General features: G+C 42.6%; 1 protein-coding gene across 1 annotated transcript; it reads right to left on the reverse strand.

Annotated features, from left to right (window-relative positions):
- Positions 1 to 10,585: 10,585 nt before the first annotated feature.
- On the reverse strand, positions 10,586 to 12,292 carry LOC140486827 (heat shock 70 kDa protein-like). The gene is made up of 2 exons (XM_072585884.1): positions 12,244 to 12,292; positions 10,586 to 11,190 (listed from the first exon to the last, which is right to left on the reverse strand). Exons 1-2 carry the CDS (start codon positions 12,290 to 12,292, stop codon positions 10,586 to 10,588), a joined length of 654 nt encoding a protein of 217 aa, XP_072441985.1.
- Positions 12,293 to 22,547: the final 10,255 nt, after the last annotated feature.

Raw genomic sequence — 22,547 nt, forward strand, 5'->3', positions numbered from 1 at the left:
CCATTCACACCTTAAATTCGACCCGTTATACAGAATCTTTCCTTTCACCACTGCTAAAAGCCCGTTTTTCTTTTACCACACCTTCTTTTCCCTGCAACCCATCCTCTACATCTGGCAAGGGACTAAAAGAGCATTTTGCAATTGTATTCAGTTTTGAAGAATTGTCACACTGGACTGGAAACGCTAACTCTGTTTCTCCTTCTCTGCATATGTTGACAGACCTTCTGAGTTTCTCCAGAAATGAATAGGCGCAGAACAATTTTTCAATGAAATAAATAATTATGGATACTGGAAATAAAAATAAAAAGCCTTTATAGAAGGTTCACTGGACCTGAAAGTTAAACTCTGCATTCACTCCAAAACATTCTTCAACATCTTCCGCAATTTCTTCAGCAATTTCTGTTTTTGAACAATTTCCAACGACATATTGTCAAAGATGCCCAAACACCCTGTCCAACATGGAGCACTGTACACTGGGAACTGAACAGTAACGCATGGTGACAAGTTCCTTGACTCTGAAACTGCATAAGGCTGGCATCACTGACACTGCAGAGCTCTGAATCATGGTCAGGGAGAAAAACAGAAGGAAACACATTCACTTCAAATACCGAAGGTGACATTACTTTAAGGAAAAGATTCAGATTATTACCTTAAATGGATATTGTTTATGTAACAAATTGGAGGCGTGACACCAAGGAAAGACTTCCAGCAGAAAGAGAATATGAAAATGGAACTATTTCCGCATCAGAAACCAGAGTAGGTCACTGAATACAGGGCTGATGGGTGAATGGGTCTCGGTGTGAACTGGGGGGCATTCAGTAGAATTGAATTGTAGATATTGCAGCTAAAACTTGGTAATCATCTGATGCTGTAGATTTCAATGACAATCTGTAACTTTTCCCCCAGGATCGTCCATCCATCTACCTTTTCCATCAAGTCGAACCATGGGTCAGTGACCAGTGTGGATGAACATGGTCGGTTCGGAATCACGTGCACCTCAAGCTGATGACAATCCATTAAAGCTACCGCACTTGACTGGTTACACTAGGAAAAGGAGGACTAACATCTGATACAGAGAGAGAGATGATCCCAAGACAAACAAATCAGATATAAGCTCTGTCGTCCTGTCAAATCCATGCATAAAAGTCGATGGACCATTAAACAACTTACTGGAGGAGAGGACTCCACAAATATCCCCATCCCAAATAATGGAACAGCCCTGTGCATCCATGTAAAAGATGCAGTATCTGCACCATCCTCAGCCAGAAGTGTTGAGTCGATTACCCACCTCACCCTCAATATGATACCCTCAGAATCACAGATGCCCGTCTTAATCAATTCAATTCACTGCACGTGATATGAAGCAACAGCTGAACACTGTAGATATGACCAAGGCATTTGGCCCTGACACCATTCCTGCAATAGGACTGAGGACCTTAGCTACAAAACAAGCCGTGTCCCTGGGGAAGCTGTTTCATTCCAGCTCCAACTCTGACAACTCCATGGCAATGTGGGTAATTAGCAAATGCAGTCCTCACTTTCTCCTAATGTAGGTAATTACTCAACTATGTCCCATCCCCTAAGAAGGGAATAATTACAGTCAGACCAATTACCACGCCCTCAGTCCCATCACGATAGTCAAATTGGTTGGGGTTATTTTTGAAAGAGCTGTCGCACAGTACAAAAAATCATCAGTTCGGTGTGGTTTCCGCTAGGCCCACATGTGGAGATGGTGGTATTGTGGAATTGTCATTGGATTGCTAATCCAGACCAGGATAATTCTCTGGCAACTGGTGCAAGTTAAAAACAATTAATAAAATATCGAGATCTATTATCTGGTGTCAGTAATAGTAATCTTGTGTTCATTGTCGATTGTAGATGTCAATCTCCTTCCCCAGTGTACTTTCAGGAAGTGAATCCCCCGTGCTTTCCTGCTTGGCCTAAAAGTGACTCCAGACACACAGAGATGTGATACACTCTTCAATGGTCTCTGAAACGGCCAAGCAAGGCACTCAATTGTATCAAACTGTTCCGAGGTCTTAAAGGATAAACCCGGAGAGAACAGCCGGCACCAGCCTCGTTATCAGAAATGGGAATGGGAAACACAATCCTGTCGACCCTGCAGAGACCTCCTTCCTAACAGCTGAGAGCTTGTGACAACATGTACAGAGCTTTCCCACACACGGCACAGAAGCATTGGGAAAGGAATACGTCACACAACTCATTGAGCTTTCCCTATTCTAGTTAATGGCCGAACATCTCCTCAACGCAGTTTTCCCCATACAATATACATATCCCTTAATATGTTTAAACATTGTGAAACATAAAATGAGAACTGCTGTAGTCCATTCAGCCCATCAGTTTTGCCCCTCCATTCTATGTACAGGCAGTTCACTGATAACGCGTGTTGATTAAATAGATTTCGGTTGCAATGCAATTCATGAACCTTTTTCTATAAAGTGAACTAGCGTTCACTGTGACGCGATTCCTTGTCGGGCACCAGCTGACCAGCAAATCCTGCCTCAGAAACCCTCTTTCTACAAAAGGTACAATCAATGTGTTCAGCAAAAACAGGAATGCAATCGACTCTGCAGGCCTTGAAACTGAGCCTGATCTGGGAATTGTAGTCTATGTTTCGAAATAACTTTATTTCAAACTGTGGGGAGAATCTTGGGAGAACTGAAATTCGGCATCGGCATCACATGGTCAGTCAGCCCCCGCGTGCTTTCTGGTGAAGATTGTGGTAAAAGGTATGGTGCACCAGTGAGTGACTGTAGTGTGAAAGCGTTACATTTACAGCACTGTTCCATTACAACATGTAATTTAAAGATTTATTTAAACTGTCCTATTGTTTGTGAGATCAAATTTAATTTTTGGTTTTTACTGATAATTTTGGGGGTTCGCCAATTACCCTCTTTTTTCCATAGACCCCATTATTAATATTGTATGATTTTGTCCAACACAGTGTTGCACAGGAACACAGTTATTGCGTTTTTGGAGAACAACCTGGAATGAGAGCTGATTTTCTATCTTCACACCATACTCCTGCTCTCTCCCTATCCCTTTAGCTTCCAGAAATCCTTATTTATACTCAGCCCCTTGACTTCCACAGACTGATCTTGGAGAGAGTACCCCTGGTTCGCCAGTCTCCGAGTGCAGTCATTTAATCTCATCTCAATGCAAAGTGGCCTGCCTGTACCTAATATTGTCGCCCCTTGTTTTAGACGTCCCAGCCACGGGAATTACCATCCCTGCTTCTAATCTGTCTCGCCCTGTCAGAGTGTTATATATTTCACTGAGATTTCCACTCATTTTCCTAAACCCATTGAATACAAGTCCAGTTGCCCCAAACTCTGCTCCCACAACAAGTCTGTCATCCCAGAGATCAGTCTGGTCATCCTTTGCTGCTCTCCCTCAATGTCAGGTTTGTCATCTGTTTGGAAAAGAGATCAAAACTGCACACAATACTGCACAATGTTCAAGATGGGATCTCACCAAGGCCCTTAACAGCTGCAGTGAGATACATTTACTCCTGTAATCAAATTCCCCTGAAATGAAGGTGAATACAGCATTTATCTTCCTTCCTGCTTTCTGCTCCTGCAATATTGCTTTAAGTGATTGGTGTACAGGGAGATCCAGATTCCTTTCAAAGTTACAGTTCCCCACGTGCTGGGCCTACCTGCAATAGTCAGCGTTCCAATGCCATTCCCAGAATTGACTTCTGGCTTCAGAACTCACTGCCACACATGGACTCGGAGGGCTACGCAGGAATAAACAAAAATGGAGCTTAAGTTCATTTATAGTGCAATGTTTTTCAACCACTCCTTTTTTAAATGAGAGGCTGCCAGTCCATTGTTCCCATCAAAGTACACAACATCTCATCTCCCCCATTACTCTCCACCTGCCACGTATTTGCCCAGTCACTCCACTTGTCTCAATCACCTTGGAACTTTTGTACATCCTCCTCATCCACACACAGGCTGACACCGTTTAGTGCTGTCAGCAGACTTGGGAATATTGCATTTGCGCCCCTCACCCAAAGATATGAAGTGTATTGGGAATAGCTGGAGCCCAAGACACGATCCGTACAATATCCTCCAATCCTTCCATTTAAAGATAAAACATTGTTTTATTCCTACTCACTGTTTCCTGCCAGCTCTCCCATTCTAAATCTATGACCATATATTCGCCCGAGTCCCATAGGATTCGAATTTGCACAATAGGCTTGGGGCTTTTTCAAAAATCTTTCTGATAATCCACTCGCATAGCATTGATATCTGCTACATAATTTTACTAAAAGCCACTTTCTCAAATATGATTCCCATGTCATAAATCTCCGTTGAATTTGTCTATGCCCATTAATTTCAGTCCAATACTTTTTCTAAACTACTTACTTGCTATTTACATTCTATTCCCCTTTTCTCACAAGACTAAAGTTCACGAGTATTGCTAGGAAGTTTTCTTTTCTGCTTTGTTTTCTTCTGTGAAGGCATAACTAAAGTATTTGCTCCTTAGTTCTGCTATTTCCCGGTCCTCAATTATCTGGTATCACACTGTAAGAAATCTGCAACTTTTTTTCTCTTAATTTTGCCATTGACGTATTTCCAGAAAATATTACAAGTTCTCTCTTATCAACTTTGTTAAGATAATCTTCAGAAACCGATCAATTCCTACCTTAAGCTACTCAATGATTGACCATACAATCACAGAAGCACAGACTCTGTACTCCCAGAAATACAGCAAAGTCTACATTCGGCCCACTTTCCGACACAAGACCTTAGCTGTGAATCTTAAAGCATTTGAATTGCACAACAGTCTCGTTTCTAATTGTTTGAGGTTGGCATGACAACCCCACTCTCAAGAAGTGCATTCCAGACCCCAACACGCTCTGGTTGAAAAACAATTCTCAAATCTTCACTAAACCGCAAATCCTTCACTTTTAAAGTGTGGTCCTTTGAGTAACAGCAACAGCTGCTGTCTATTCACCCTGTCCATTTACCTCGTAATCCTATCCTTCTGAATCACAGACCTCGCAGCCTTCTCTCCTCCAAACTAAACAACCTGAGGTTATCCAGCCTCTCTCCATAGCTGATATGCTCCATCCAAGGGAACATCTCTTCACCCCCTCCACTACAATCACATCCTTCCTGCAATGTTGTTCCCAGACCTACACACAGTATTCCATCTTGCCCTCACCAATATTCCACATAGTTCTTATAATCTATGCCTCGATTAATAACGGCTATGTTTACATCCCACAAGCCTTTCCCAGATTGTGTACTAACCTGTGCAGTCACATTCAGCGATGTCTGGAGAAGCACCCTCTGAGCTTTCTAGTGTGCTGCCTTCATTGAGTACTCCCCTGTCTGGTTCCTTCTTCCAAAGTAGCATCACCTCATAGTTATCAGGGTTAAATTCCATCTGCCATTGATCCACTCATTTGACCATTACATCAGTATCTACCTGTAACATAAGGCCTTCCTCCATACTGCCAACCACCCGGCCAATCTTTGTATCAAATACAAAATTATTTATTACACACCCCACTCCTCATCCATATTCACAGCTGCATCATTTATGAATACCACAAATAATAAAATTAAAAATATCTCAACATCAGTTATATCACATGGTTGTGCATTTTGATGAAGAAGCTGCATTTCGAAAGCTAGTGCTGCCGAATAAACCTGCTAGACTATAGTCTGGTGTTATACTATTTTTAGATTTGTCCACCGCAGCCCAACACTCGCACCTCCGAATCACAAATAATAAGGGACCCAGCACTGATGCCCGTGGTACACTAGCCTCCAGTCACAAATAAAACAGCCTTCTCCCACTCCCCTCTTTCTCCTACTACTAAAGTTGATTTAGATGCAACTTGCCAAGTCACTAATGAATCCTACGTATTCGTGGTTAATCTGTTCCACTTCACATACGTGTAGGTTATCTGGGGATTCCACGTAATCTTGCCCTGCCTTGCCCCTGTGTTCGTCAGTCCCCTCAATGCGCAGAATTTCCTGCTCATTGCAGTCTTTAATGGTCTGTCCCTTATCCTGCCATTATTTGCCTTGAATGTGGATTAGACAGCCTGATAAACTTTCTGTTAATTTCCAATTTGCCGTATGTTTTGTGAGTTTTATAAAGTTCACAGTGACCCATCGCTGATTCGTTGAAACTCTAGACAGCATTGGCCGAGTTTCCTCATCACGCAATCTCGCCACCTGAGGGATTTATCTGAATAATGTCCATTAGACTTCCTCTGTGGTCAGTATATTCTTTCTTAGATTTGGTTACCAAAACTGTTCTCAATACTCCAGGTACAGTCTCACCAACACTCTGTGAAACTGCTTCAACATGTCTTTTCTTCTATATTCTGACTCCCTTAAAGGAAGGCAAACCAAACTTTAAGGTTCCACTTACATATATTCCTCCAAATCCCTTCACATCATTGCATTTCCTAACTCACAGTGTGAGTTCTTATAGAAAGCCTTCTGATAATCTAAAATATGCCAATTCTACTGGATCCCCATTATCTATGCTGTAAGAATCAACTTCAAACAACTCCAAACTTTGTCAAGTATGATTTCCCTTTCAGAAATGCATACTGAGTCTCTCAAAGTTTGCTGTTAATGTCTAAATATCCAATATCACATCCTATATAATATATTCCAACAGTTTCCCCACAAATGTCAAGTTAATTGGTCTGCAGTTCTCCACACTGTTTCTTCTTCCCTTTGTAGATGCTTGGATCCCTACCATTCATCTATAGTGTTTGGATCACATTTACTAATGTTCATTTATCTACACCAGCTTCCAGATTCTGCAGAATGTACAGGAAAATAGAACGCAGTCATCGACAATGCAATCAATACTTCTATTTGTGATTTATTTCTGAAGATTTTGGTATGAAGTACATCTGGTTTGTCAAGCTTAGCAATGCTCAATCCAGCTGCATGTTCAATATTGCCTTGTTACTGATATGAATTAATTTTATGTCTTTACTTCCACAAGTCTTATACGATCACTTCGTACTTCTGGGTGATTTTCTTGATCTTACTCCATTAAGACAGATGTAAAGTAACTGTTCATTTGCTTTGCCATTTCCCTATTATTCACCATAATCTCGTCTCTCCCGATTGCAAATTTCCACATTTGACAATTTTTTTTCTTTTGAAATATAGATCATAGATTTTTGCAGTCTTTGTGTTCCTCTTTGTTTGCATGCATGTTCGCTTTTTGATTTCCTCATCAGTTTCACGGCCTTCCTTTTCTGGATTGCAATTTTCTGAGAATTCTTAGGATTCCACAATGTCTGGAATTCTTCTGAAGTCACTTCCTGTGATTAATATATTCTTTAATTTGTTATGTTAGTCATCATTGAGTCACTTACTCACTCTTTGGTGTTTTCACCTGAAATAAGTAGACATATCTTTCAGACTATGAAGTATTTCTATAAATCTCCTGGTCCTGACCAGATATATTCAGGAACACTGCACGAGGACAGAGAAGTAATAGTGGGGGCCCTGGTTGGTACTTTTATATCATCAGTAGCCAATGGGTGAGGTCCTGGAGGACTGGAGGGTAGCGAATGCTGTGCCTTTATTCAAGAAGAGCTACAAAGAAAAACCTGGTACCTATAGACCGGTAAACCTGACATCTCTAGTAGGTAGGTTTCTTGAGAAGATTCTGAGAGAGAGACGATATACATGCATTTGGAAAGGCAGGGTGTGAATATGAGCAGTCAGCACGTCTTTGTGCATGGGGGATGTGAGAGGTAATTTCGGTTTAAACTTTAAGATGTGCCTGGACCACAGACTGATCTATAATAAAAGACAAAACTTTTGTTTCTTTTCTAAAACATTTTGTATACTCAAAAGTAGAATAGTTTAAATTGTGCAGAATGCTGACAATTTGTGAGCAGAGTAAAAACAAACAGGCCCTTGATTGATGAAACCATTAACACAGGCAGGGAAGAAGGAGTCCTTGACTGATAAAGGCTGCAAGACAGGGAAACGACTCGAGAGACATCTGCTACAGATTGATACAGAGACATCTGCTACAGCACAGAGAAGAATAAGTCTTTGACTGATAAGACTACAGGGAGAGAAAAATAACACCTCTAGGGTCTGGAGACATTTGTTGCAGACTTTGTGATAAGGATGCAAGTTGGAGAATAATGATGTTTTTAAGAATGTGAACCTCATGGCTCATTAAGAGCCAGGAAGGGGAGGGTCTGGAGACATTTGTTGCAGACTTTGTGATAAGGATACAAGTTGGAGAATAATGATGTTTTTAAGAATGTGAACCTCATGGCTTGTTAGAGCCAAGGAGGGGAGGGATTTGTACTGTATATAATGAGAAACTTTGTAAGCCTCAGGGCGCCTTTTACTCAGAAGGGTGCCCGACTCTGCAGACTTGCTAATAAAACTTTGTTTTCCTGAATTTGTCTAGAGCGATTATTAAGAAGCGATTTTCGTTTCTAACAACTTGGGGGCTCGTCGTCCGGGATCAACACTCCGGCCGCGGGGGGAGCTGAGGAAGGACATCGGAGAAGGTGCACCCTGCTGATTTCAGCAGTCCCTGATTCCTTGCTTGTCGCCCCGCGCGGCTTGAGCGAGTGATATCCGGGAGGCTCAGGAAAACAAAGGAGGGGTGTGGCCGAGGCAGTGGGGACGGTTAACGATCGAGTAATTTCGGTGCACCGAACCCAGGTAAGAAAAAACTTGCGGGGACCGTGTTTCCGGAGGCCTGGGGACCTACGGGGTGCCTGTGGATTTTTCTACAGAGACGTGGGACTCAGGTATCTAGAGACCGGGGCTTGCCTGTGAGGGATTTTGCAGAGACCGTGTTTGAGGAGGAACGTGTACCTACGGGGTGCCTGTGATCTGTGTCACAGAGACGTAGGACACAGGAATCCAAAGACCGGGGGTGCCTGCAAAGGAACCTGGGCGATCACGGGACTGAAGGTCCGGGAATTGGCTAAATTGTGATAGATTATCACGGGAAAATTACGAAGTCCTCGGCAATGGGAAATAAGGGATCTAAGGCGATTAAGGGATGGGCTGGGGTATGTTTTCTTATTTGTAGATAGAATAAGTATAAGTAGCAGGAAATGATCTTGGAAACATATGTTGTAAAATCCATATAAGTGGGAGCTTATAAAAATAATGGGTAAAGATGCTGCTGGGAGTTGTCCACAGACCCATCAACAGTAGCTTTCTTTGGGACAGAATAGTTCAGGGAGAAAATAAGGTGTGTAAAAAAACAGGCAGTATATTTATCACTGGTGATTTTAATTTTCATGTAGATTGGGAAAATCAAGTTGCCTAAGGAAGTCAGAAGGACACTTTTCTAGAATCATATGTTCTACATCCAAATGGGAATCAAGCTATTTTGCGTCTGATAATATATACTGAGGAAGGTTTAATACATGATCACAAAGTAAAAATAAACTCTAAAGGTTACAGTGACCATAATATGATAGAAGTTAGCATTCATGTTAAGAGTAAGAAACTTGGGTTGAAAACAACTGTGCTATAAACTCGAAGAAGGTAGGCATTGTGCAGAGTTAACTGGAGTGGACTCAGAAAGAAGTTTAATAGAAAAGACAACTAATGAACAACTGCACACTTTTATGAAAATAGTTCATGACTCCCAGTTTCCTCAGTGAGGAAAAATGATTCCAGGAAGGGAATATCAAAGAATGATTAACCAAGGGAAAAAAAAACAGACAGAGTTGAAAGAAAAGTCATAAAAATGGAAAAGATTGTGAGAGAATCAATGTCTGGAAGGTATCAAAAAAAAAACTTAAATTTTGCTGCAAACAAAAAAACATTTATGACAGCAACAGACACACAATGCATGAAAATTGGTCCTATCCACTTAATGATTCAAATGGTTAAACAAGCTTTTGGAGAACACAAAGGACATCATCTGAAAATTGGTTGTGCACGGAGAGAAATTGTATTATTGATAGCCACTGCTCGGATGTTATGCATTTTCCACCAAAGATATTTAATTGTGATTACTTTCCCCAATAATTGCATACAAATTAAGTCTGCAAAGGCTGCCAATTGTTATAACACCACCTTCTTGTGGTCTGTATGAAAATAGAATCTCTGTTGTATACTATTTATTATAAGGGAACACTGTTCCAACTACATGACAGAAAGAATAGCTGGCTTGCTTAACTGTAAGTATAACCTGTCTAAACAATAACTTCTCAGGATTAGTGACAACTGACTGAATTTCTGAATCATACGGTGCATTCTTGTAGTGTGCAGAAAACTGAGAAAGAACTCCATTAGCAGCTAAAAGGGTGTAAACTACTCAATGTATAAAACATACAGGAAACAGTTTGCAGAAAAATTCACCATTGACACGTTTAATTGCTACCATTCAAACACCCAAACTTCAGAAATGTAGGCCATCATTTACCTAACTGTGCAAATGTCCAAATCAACTGGGTTTACAGAAGCCCCGAGAAATTCTAAAGGACTGTTGCAATTTCAGGGAGGTGGGGGGATGGAATGGTGGAGAAGAGAGACCAACTGAAAATGATATTACTTTGAAGAGAGTTAAAGTTTCAATCAACCTCTTCAATTGTTGGTCCACCAGAAGGGTCCTTTCTGACTTGTTCTGAGAATGGCCCTTCGGGCATACCTCCCTGGTAAAGTTTGGCAATGATGGGCTTGCATATTTTTTTTTTCAAATCTTTCAACTGCTGCTCAAAGTCCTCCTTCTCTGCTGTTTGGTTTGCCTCCAGCCAGGAGATGGCCTGGTTACACGTTTCGATGACTTTGTTCTTATCTTCCTCACTGATCTTGCTTTTCGTTTTCTCTTCCTCCACTGAACTCTTCATGTTAAATGCGTACGACTCCAGGGAATTCTTGGCTGTAATTTTCTCACGCTGCATATCATCCTGACCTTTGTACCTCTCCGCTTCCTGCACTATCCTCTCGATCTCCTCCTTACTCAACCTGCCCTTGTTATTGGTGATGGTGATTTTGCTCTCTTTGCCAGTGCTCTTGTCCACAGCAGAGACATTCAAGATGCCATTTGCGTCAATATCAAAGGTGACCTCAATCTGTGGTACACCACCTGGCGCAGGAGGGATCCCACTGAGGTCAAATTTGCCCAAGAGAACTCCGGAGGAAAGGTCTCCTGGCTCACACTCCGCCGCTCGACTTCCTCTTGCATAAGGTGGAGCCCGGAGATTGGGTACTTGTTAAGACCTGGAAGGCCGAAAAGCTCCAGCCGCGGTGGGAAGGACCGTTCTTGGTTCTGTTAACAACTGAAGCAGCTGTTCGGACGAAAGAGAAAGGGTGGGTCCACGCATCGAGGATAAAGGGGCCTGTTCCATCTGAAGAAGAAAGCACTTGGACATGCGAGCAAGGGGACAAGCCGTTGGTGGTAAAACTGAAAAGACAGCAATAATGAACTCTACTTGGACTGTATTGGTGGGGATATTGATCAGTTTATTCCTGTATGTGGGGGAGGGTGAGGGGAGATGTGACAAATGTCGAACTATAGTAAGACTTGGGATTTGAATCTACTCGGGAACATTGTGTCCCATTCCTATGTGGACGATTGGTGTTACGATGTGAGTGCACGCCATGAATGTTGGGAGGGTGGAAGACCCTATTATCAGGTATATAATAAAGGATACGGTGGCAAAATCCGTGGATGCCCTATAAATGACCGCTGGGTGTGTATTAGCAAAACTGGGAGGTGGGACCTATCCTCCGTGTTGCGCAGGGAACAGGTTGACAGAGTCAAGGAGACCAAGATACAGATCACTGATCGGGGGTTGGGGAAAGAGCAAGACCGTCAGGGAACGGTCGTGCTCTCTAAAGTGCCATCGGTATACGAAGAGGTAGAAGGAAAGATTGAACTCCCTGATGTTACACAAAACCTGTTTATTGATCTCACCTCTAGAATAGCCACTGTTTTAAATGTTAGCAATTGCTGGGTTTGTGGGGGGCCGCATATGTCGGAACAATGGCCGTGGACTGGTCAAAGCTTAGACATAGGGGAGTTGGACCTGTGTCAACGATAGAAAAAGCCAGGGGTGGAGACTGACAAACAGCCCTGAGGGCCGGTTCTGTATTGAAGGCAAGGGGACAGTGGAGGTAGGGATTAGTCCCTGTCACAATGTATTGGATGCAACCACGCGAGTATGGTGGCCTGAGGATATTACTTGGTACATTGCAAACCGAGGTCATCAAAATTGCGTTCCATTACGTTCTGATTCCTCCTCTGACGAACTAGGTGCTGATTCTTCCGATGACATGATGAGAGCCTGGGGTGGTGGTTGTCAGGGGAGTCGATGCTGGGATACTCCTGTCCAGACTCTGGCACGGGGCCACGAGCCCGAATATTGGAATTGTAGTGGTCCTGGTCCTTATGAGGGCGTCCCTGTGGTAAAGGAGCTGTGGGATGACGTTGTGAGCCAGGGAGGGCCTGCTCCAGATGGCCTATTTTGGATATGCGGTAATCGGGCATACTCCAAACTGCCCATGGGATGGGCTGGGGTATGCTTCCTGGGTCTAATACGACCTGCGTTCTTCCTATTACCCCGGGAGGAAGGCGATGATTTGGGGATTAAACTCTTTGACTCCCTCCGTAGGTCACCAAGGGATATCCAAGTCGGTGATTGGGGGGATGAGTGGCCACCGGCCCGGATTATTGAATACTACGGGCCAGCTACATGGGCACAGGACGGATCATGGGGATATCGTACTCCTATCTATATGTTAAATCGAATTATCAGGCTCCAAGCAGTCGTAGAGGTTATTACTAACCGGACTGCCCTGGCCCTGGAGTTGCTGGCTAAGCAGCAGGATCAGATGAGGGCTGCTATATATCAAAACCGACTTGCCTTGGATTATCTGTTGGCCTCGGAGGGGGGGTGTGTACGGGAAGTTTAACCTGACTAACTGCTGTCTAGAAATTGACGATAATGGTAAAGCGGTTTTGAAAATTTCCGATGAAATTCGGAAATTGGCCCATGTGCCAGTACAATCTTGGCGTCCTCTTAGTGGCATCGGATGGTGGGATGGTCTCCTAGGTGGTAGCTGGTGGCGCACGGCGTTGCTGGTGGTTGGGGGGGGCATGATTCTTCTTCTCGTATTACCCTGCCCAACCCCCTGTATTCAGTTTTTAATTCAGAAAAATATTTCCCGACTCCAGGCAGTGGTGGTTCCACAACATGGGACGCGTGAACTTAAAGTGATGTTGCTGCGAAAGACCAAGGATTTCCCGGGCCCTTGAGGAGGGGGGGCTATATTGGTCAGGCACATCTTAAAGAAAGAAAAGGGTGGAATTGTGAGAGGTAATTTCGGTTTAAACTTTAAGATGTGCCTGGACCACAGACTGATCTATAATAAAAGACAAAACTTTTGTTTCTTTTCTAAAACATTTTGTATACTCAAAAGTAGAATAGTTTAAATTGTGCAGAATGCTGACAATTTGTGAGCAGAGTAAAAACAAACAGGCCCTTGATTGATGAAACCATTAACACAGGCAGGGAAGAAGGAGTCCTTGACTGATAAAGGCTGCAAGACAGGGAAACGACTCGAGAGACATCTGCTACAGATTGATACAGAGACATCTGCTACAGCACAGAGAAGAATAAGTCTTTGACTGATAAGACTACAGGGAGAGAAAAATAACACCTCTAGGGTCTGGAGACATTTGTTGCAGACTTTGTGATAAGGATGCAAGTTGGAGAATAATGATGTTTTTAAGAATGTGAACCTCATGGCTCATTAAGAGCCAGGAAGGGGAGGGTCTGGAGACATTTGTTGCAGACTTTGTGATAAGAATACAAGTTGGAGAATAATGATGTTTTTAAGAATGTGAACCTCATGGCTTGTTAGAGCCAAGGAGGGGAGGGATTTGTACTGTATATAATGAGAAACTTTGTAAGCCTCAGGGCGCCTTTTACTCAGAAGGGTGCCCGACTCTGCAGACTTGCTAATAAAACTTTGTTTTCCTGAATTTGTCTAGAGCGATTATTAAGAAGCGATTTTCGTTTCTAACAGGGGATCATTAAAAATTTATGAGAGTGCTTTGGTGAAATGACCAGTAACTTTGACAAGGCATGGTGGTATACGTAGTGCATATGGATTTCAGTAAGGCCTTCAGTAAGGTTCCACATGGAATTTTAGATCATATGGAATTGAGGGGGTGCTGGCAAATCAGATCCAAAATTTGCTTGATGGTAGGAAACATAGAGTAATAGTGGAAGCATGCTTATCGGACTGAAGGCCTGTGACGAGTGGAATGTCTCAGCAGTCAGTTCTGGGACTATTACTGTTTGTTTCATGCATGTATATTGTATATATATTTACAGATAAGTGTCGGTTCTTAAGGAGTGTACTGAGACAAAGGGACCTTTGAATTCAGGTTCTAGGTTCTCTGAACGTGGAGTCACAGGGAGATCGGGCAGTGAAAAAAGCATTTGGCACACTGGCTTTCGTCAGTCAGAGTTATGAGTATCGAAATTAGGGAGTGTTGTTGCAGGTATACAGGATGCTGGTGAGGCAATACTGGTAGTGTTATGTTCAGTGCTGTTCACTTTGCTATATGAAGAATGTTATTAAACTGGAAATAGTGCAGAAGAAATTTACAAGGATGTTGCCCGGACTCAATGGTCTGAGATATAGTGAGAGGTTCGGCAAGCTGGGACTTTTTACTTTCGAGTGTATGAGACTGAGGGGTATCTGATAGAAGTGTATAGGATCATGGGAAGTATAGATAGAGTGAATGCACTCAGTCTTTTTTTTTCCACAGGATTAAGCAACCTAAGGACTAGTGGGCATCAATTTAAGATCCGAGGGGAAACAGTAAAAGGGAAGCTGAGGGGCAATTTCTTTTACACACAGGGTGGTATACACATGGAATGAGCTGCCAGCAGAAGTGTTTGAGGGAGGTACATTCACAAAATTTAAAATGCATTTGGACAAATACACGGATAGGAAAGAATAAGACGGATATGGGGCAAGGGCAGGGAAATGGGGTTAATGTGAATGGACATTTTGTTCGGAATGGACCAGTTTGGGCTGAAGGGCCTTTCTCTGAGCTGTCGGACTCTATGACTCTCACAATCATTGGTTCTCCCATTGAATGTTATAACATACTTCCCCAATTCATTGGAGCGAACTTGACCCTCTAGCCTCCGGGCTTCCATGATGTTTGACCAGAATGTTCAAACATTCGATATTGTATTCAGACGCTGTGTAAAAATGCAACATATTGATGTCACTATTCCTCCAAAGCTGCTTCAGAGCAAGGTTATTAATTAGTCCTCCTAACAACACAACACCGAATCTGAACTAATGTGCTCTCTAGTTTGTTTCACAACATACTGTTCAACCTACCTGCTACACACTTACGGAAGTTATTCTTCACAGTTTCAGTGCAATTTGAGACCATCTATTATTACTGGAGCACACACGAGTATTTGTTACTCATTCACAGGATGAGGGGGTGGGCGTCCCTGGATAACCAGCATTTATTGACCATGCTAGATGGCAGTTAAGAGTCAGCAGCGTTGTCTTGAGTCTGCAGTCACTTGCAGGCCACACCAGGTAAGGACATCAGTATCCTTCCCTCAAGGATATCAGTGAACCAGATGAGTTTTTCCAACAATCGACAATGGATTCCTGGTCATCATAAACCCTTGATTCCAGATACATATTGAATTCAAATTCAACCATGGCAGGATTTGAATTCATGTGCCCAGAATATTACCTGGGTCTTTCGGTTAAGACCCCAGCGATAATATCACTGTGTCATTGCTCCCCCTTGCATATACTTGCATACCTAATTTCCAGAGCATTTGTTGTAAAGTATTTACGTGACAGATTTGGTTTTGATATATTATACTCTAATGTTTGCTTCACCTTGCTATTTGTAAGATCCACCCAAACTGATTCTGTGGGAAGTGATGGAAAGGGTCTGTGGCGTTATTACCGATAGACTTGGACAAGACGTTCAGCGAGACTCACCTCAACGCTGAGATGATCTGAAGAATTGGTCAGCAATATAGGATAAGCATCAATATTCTTTCCCCCGACTTTGCCAGGATAAGTGTCACTATATTCTTCTGCTCCCTCACACTCACTGTATATCTGTTATAACACCTACCCCCGAACAAGGCTCACACTCTATCACCAAATAAGGCTCAAGCACGACCACACTCACTGTTGAATTCAGCACCTTCCTTCCCCCACTTTTTTCTGTCACTGACGCAATAGCCCCACACACTAATACCACTGTATGGATACAACACTGTGGTCAGACTCCCTCCGGACATCTCACCCTTCACCCTTCCCCTATACCAGCATAAACAGCAGGGACACCCACTCCCACCTTCACTCCGACCCTCCTCTTCTCCCATTCCAGGAGAAACATCCTGGAATAGGACATAAAAGGCCAAGCCGGGTGTTAGAGTGCCCGATATCCATTCCCTCCCCCCTTTACCTCGACATGTGGGAAGGATCCTGGAAAGAGCCAGAGAGGAACAGGACACCTTGTGTGGAGATTCTGAAACATCGATGTCCCACCAACCAAGTAAGCAGCAATGTTCAGGATGGAGCAATTCTCAATTTAAACTTGCTGGCATTTCCAATCTCATCTCTCTCACTTTTCAGGCTTAGTTAAAAGCATTAATGAAAGACTAAAAATAAAAATAATGTTTATTCTCTTCAGTAAAAATGTTAAAAAGAAAAAAATAAATGATATAAGTTCAGTACAAAAAATCTAAAACATGACGTTCATTCAAAATTATGGACAATCCTCGTAAATACTCGACATCATTTCTCTCAATAAATCTTCCTACGAGTGTTTGTATTCTTGCATCTGCTTCTTTAATTTCAAAGGAATATCATGCCCTGCTATCAGATGCTTACAGTAAATGTCCCTTCCTCGCTGAACTTTTCGTAAACTCTCAATATATTTCCAAATAACTAGATGTTCCACATCAAGTTCGCATTGGCATCTGCTGTGGGAAGCTTCTGCATTATTGTTTGTTTTGTCCTCATTGTTTAAAGTTCTTTCATATAAATTCCACATTCCAACTGGAAAAATCGGTGGACACCGACCATTTCCTCTGCGTAATCTTCTACCTCCATAGTTATCCTTGAACCAGTCCAGCAGCGGTTGCAATTCATCTGGAAGCGCATCAGTCAAATGTTCAATAGCTTCATGAATGTTTCAATCTGAATAAATGCAAGACCAATGATCATTTTAGCTCTGAAAGAAAAGTCTGAGTCAGTGTTATACTTACTCAAGTGTCTTTTTAACATTTTTACTGAAGGGAATAAGCATTATTTTTAGTTTTATTGCTTTGATTAATGCTTTTATCTAAGCCTGAAAAGGAATAAATATGAGCTGCGCTCAAATAGTTCTGCGCCTGAATGGGTCTGCGGCAAAATGGGCTGCACCAATCAGACCGCACCAAACAGAATGAAGTATTCAGTAAATTACACAGCACAGGGGGACGTCATATGCCCATCCTAGGCTGTTATGCAGAAACAGGGACACCCTGGGTAGTTGTCAGGAAATGCAGAGTAGAGATCATTACTCATTTTGTGTTTGGAAAGCTGTAACGAGTGGAGTTCTTCAGGAATCTGTATGAGGTCATCAACAAATTACAATCTATTCTAATGAATCGGATGAAGGAGATGGAGCTCAGTTTGATCATGCACCAGGATAATCATTCAATAACGTGTCAAATAGAGACAGAGCGTCTGCAATGGGATACAGACAGGGGGAGGGCAGAGCGTCTGCAATGGGATACAGACAGTGGACGGAAGACTTTCTGCAGTGAGATACAGATGGAGGATGGCAGAGCGTCTGCAATGGGATAGAGACAGGGGAGGGCAGAGCCTCTGCAATGGGATACAGACAGGGGGAGGGCAGAGCGTATGCAATGGGACACTAATAGGGGAGGGGCAGAGCGTCTGCAATGGGATACAGACAGGGCGAGGGCAGAGCGTCTGCAATGGGATACAGACAGGGGGAGGGCAGATCATCTGAAATGGGATACAGACAGGGGGAGGGCAGAGAGTCTGCAGTGGGACACAGACGAGGAAGGGCAGAGCGTCTGCAGTGGGATGCAGACAGGGGACGGCAGAGCATCTACAATGGAATACAGACAGGGGGAGGGCAGAGCGTCTGCAATGGGATACAGATAGGGGGAGGGCAGAGTATGAGCAATGGGATACAGACAGGGGGAGGGCAGAGAGTCGGCAATGGGATGCAGACAGGGGGAGGGAAGACTGTCTGCAGTGGGATACAGACGGAGGATGGCAAACCGAGGGCAGTACATCTATAATGGGACACAGACAGGGAAGGGCAGAGCCTCTTTAATGCGATACAGACGGCTGAATGCAGTACGTCTGTAATGGGATACAGACAGAGAAGGGCAGATCGTCTGTTATGGGACACAGACTGGGGAGGGCACAGCAACAAGCAATGGCATACAGACAGAGGATGGCTGTGAGCAAAGCATCAGCAGAAAAAAAAACAGTGCAATAGATATGTGATGGAAATTTTCTGTTTTGGGGAAGATGAAACAGCAGAAATTTATTTAAATGCAAGGAGAATGCAGAACTCAGTGTTACAGACGGACTTGTGTGTCTTAGTACATGAATCACATCAAAATAACCTGAAGATGTAGCAAATGATTTAGAAGGTAAATGTCATGATCCTGTTTCGTGCAAGGGGTGTTGGGTATGATCTTAGCGATGTTTTCTGTATCAGTACAGGGCATTGCTGAGATTCCATCTGTTGTATTATGTGTAGTTATAACTGTCTAAACTGAAAAAAACAAAATTGCTTTCGAAATGTCTCAAAGATGTTTCCCTTTACGCATTCTTGGGCTGAAGGCATTACGTTGTGAAGAATTAACAGTTCGGCCTGAGAATGAGGGATGTTTTATTGACCATATAAGATCTTGAGAAGAGTGTAGTTGGCGAATACCGGATGGATATTTCTTCTTGTGTGGAAGAATAAAACTGGGGAAATACTTTAAGAATAAGTCAGTTCCAAAGGAAAAGTCATTGGACAGAAAAATTGAATTCTGAATTCTCTTCCTACATGCTGACAGACAAGCTGAACTTTTCCAGCAATTACTGTATATGTTTTAGAATATTCATTTTAACACAGATATTGTGAAGACATGAAACGCTTATTTTTACATTATGCAAGCACATATTAACACATCTTCAAAACAAGTATAACCATTTATTGTGAATGAATTGATTCTGCAATAACGCACTGACCTGGAGTCGAGAATGTAATGGAGTCATATAGTTTGGACAATGTTCAGGAAGACCTCACTGAGTTCAGTGTGGGACTTATAATGTTATTGTTTTAACTTACAGATGGAAAATGTAGCCTATCTGTGGAGAAACATTCTATTGCTCCCTTTCTGTTTCCCTATCGCTCATCACAGCAATGTTTGGGAGTGAACAAAAGCCCAGTCGTCTTTCCCACTAATGGAGGATTAACATGGTGATTGGTAGGACCTTAAAGAGTGTAGCAGAGCAGAGGAACCATGGTGTTTATGTCCACCGTTCTCTGAAAGTGGGGTCATAGTCAGACATGGTAGTGAAGTAGGCTTTTGTCACCCGAGCATGCATCGGTCAGGACATGGAGGAAAGCAGTTTGGAAGTTATGTTGCAGTTATACACGATGTTGGTGGGGCTGCACTTGTAGTGTTGTGTTCAGTTTTAGTCACATTGCGATCGGAAGGATGTTTTTAATTTGGAATGTGTGCTGACGGAATTTATAAAAATGTTGCCAGGACTCAACAGTATGAATTATAGGGAGAGGTTGGACAAGCGAGGACATTTTTCTTTTGAGAATAGGAGACTGAGAGAGATCTTATAGAAGTTTACACGGTTAAGGTGAATGGATCCACCTTTTTTTCCTGGAGTTTGGGGAAGCGAGGAGGAGAGGGTATCAGTTTAAGGTGAGAGGGGAATGAATAAAAGGGAAACTGATGGAAACTGTTTTACGCAGAGAGTGGTACACAAATGGAATGAGCTACCAACGGAAGTGGTTGAAGCATTTATATTAACGATATTTAAACGGCATTTGGGCAAGTACATGGACAGGAAAGGACGAGAATGCTATGGGCCATGTGCTGGGAAATGAGGTTAGTGTGGTTGGATATTTGGGTCAGCATGGACAAGTTTGGACCAAAGGGCCTCTCTGCCTCTCTGCATGCTCTAGGACTTGATGACTCTGCAAATAGAACAGCATTTGAGTCAAACTGTCATTTTTCCTTTGGTCATGAGTTTGAATCATATTTGGACAATATTCTTTCAAGTTAACTTTGCAGATATTTTGCTTTTCAGTTTGTTATCAACAATACGTGTGTGTGTCCGTGCGTGTGCATGTGTGTGTTTGTGTGTGTATGTGTGTGTGTGTGTGTGCCTGTGTATGTGTCTGTTTGTGTGTGTGTGTGTGTGTGTGTCTGCGTGTATTTCTCAGTATTTTTCAAAGAAAAATATCAATGTACATATTTGCAATATCCTCTCGTCATTCCTCTTTCCACCATAGTTTGAGCAACTTTGTTTTGGTCATAAACGTGTTGTTTTAGCAGATTAAAGAAATCTGCCTGATTTGTTCCTAGCACTGACCCTAACACACTCTGAGAACTATATCATTTACCATATCACCAACATAGTAATAATTATTTTTTTAATCAGTGTCAGCCAACGTCAGTGTCGAGGAGTTCGTTGGAGGACAGTCTGAAGGATAGGATTTCCATCTATTTAGAAAGACAAGGACTAATTAGGGATAGTCAATATGGATTTGTGTGATGGAAATCATGTCTATTTAATGTGATTGAGTATTATGAAGAGGTGACAAAGAAGATTGATGAAGACACTGTGGTATAAATTGTTTACACAGACTTTAGCAAGGCATTAAATAAGGTTCTCCATCGTAGACAGATCACTAAAATTAGGTTATATGTAATCTAGGAAAAACTAATCAATTGGATACAAAATTGGATTGAAGGTAATGGATTGTTTTCCAGACTGAAGACCTGTGGCCAGCGGCGTGCTGAAAGAATCAGTGCTGAGCTCACTGCTTTTCATCACGGATATAAACAACTTTGAAGTGATTATCGGAGGCATAGTCAGTAAGTTTACAGATAACATCACCAAAGTGGTGCAGTGGACAGTAAAGAAGATGATCTCAGAATATAACGAGATCCTTGACCATCAATGAGCCAAGAACTGGCAGATGGAGTTTAATTTAGATATTTGTGAGGTTGTGCATTTTGGTAAGTAAAAACAGGGTAGTGCCCAGGTGAATGTTGCTGAACAAAGAGAACTACGGGTGAAGATTCATAGTTCCTTGTAAGTGGAGTTTAGGTCGGGAGAGTGGTGAGGAATGTGGTTGGCATGCTTGCCTTAATCGGTCAGAGCATTGAGTATAGGAGTAGGGGTAGGGTGTTGCGCTTGTACAGGACAGAGGTGAGGCCACTTTAAGAATACTGCGTACATGTCAGTTGAGTCTGCTAAAGGATGGATTTTGTTAAGCTTGAAAGGGTGCAGAAAAGATTTATTAAGGATTTTCTGGAACCTGAGGGTTTGAGCTACAAGGAGATGATGAACAGGTTGAGGCTTTTTCCCCTGGCCTATCAGAGACTGAATGGTGACATGACAGAGGTTTAACAAGTCCTGAGGGGCATGGATAGTCTGAATGGGCAAGATCTTTTTCCCAGTGTAGGTGCATCCAGAACTAGACGGCATAGTGTGAAGGTGACAGGGCAAAGACTTAGAAGGGACCTGAGGGGAAACATTTTCATACAGAGGCAGGTGGGTGTACTGTCAGAGGAAGTGGTGAAAGTGGGTACAATTACACGTTTAAAATGTATATGGATAGGTACATAAATAGAAATGGTTAAGAGGGTTGTGGGTCAAATGCTGACAAGTGGGACGAGATCTGATTAAGATGCCTGATTGGCCTGGACAATTTGGACAAAAGGATCTGTTTCCACGCAGTATGACTCTCTTATTCTCCCAACAGGATGAGGGAAAATTCATAAAGGGCCATTCGAATGGGAATTCTCTTCCCCAAAAGTTCGTGGTGCCTCTCTGATTACAAGTATTCACAGCTGAGTTGGCTAAAGTTTTGACAGAGAAGTGTTTCATGGATAATGGGACACAGGCAGGAAAATGGGGCTCAGACCACAATCTGATCAGCCACAATCTTAATGCCTGGTGGAGAAGGCTCAAATTCTCTAATGACCCACTTGTGCTCCTCAGTCCCATGTTTCTGCATTCCATTCAACCCCTCAAACCTGCTAGCAATGGCTTCCCCTCTCTGTAACTTGTGCTTCATTTGTTGATCATGTTGTAGACCCAGATTCACTGTGAATACAGCCCCCAAATCTCACCCAGCGATGGCTCACAAAATCCGCTGGTCTCACTGATTGCAACATTCCATAAAAGACCTTCCAGGAAAATAACACCAACTAACTTTCTAATAACAGAATGGGAGAACGTCAGAAACAGAGG

The sequence above is a fragment of the Chiloscyllium punctatum genome, chromosome 16, assembly GCF_047496795.1.
Source record: "Chiloscyllium punctatum isolate Juve2018m chromosome 16, sChiPun1.3, whole genome shotgun sequence".
NCBI lineage: Eukaryota > Metazoa > Chordata > Chondrichthyes > Orectolobiformes > Hemiscylliidae > Chiloscyllium > Chiloscyllium punctatum.

Coding starts and splice junctions, on each gene's coding strand:
- LOC140486827 (XM_072585884.1), bottom strand. CDS start 12,292: ATGTCATCGGAAGAATCAGCACCTAGTTCGTCAGAGGAGGAATCAGAA. Junction 11,191..12,243: donor GTCAGAGGAGGAATCAGAAC/GTAATGGAACGC, acceptor CTTATGCAAGAG/GAAGTCGAGCGGCGGAGTGT.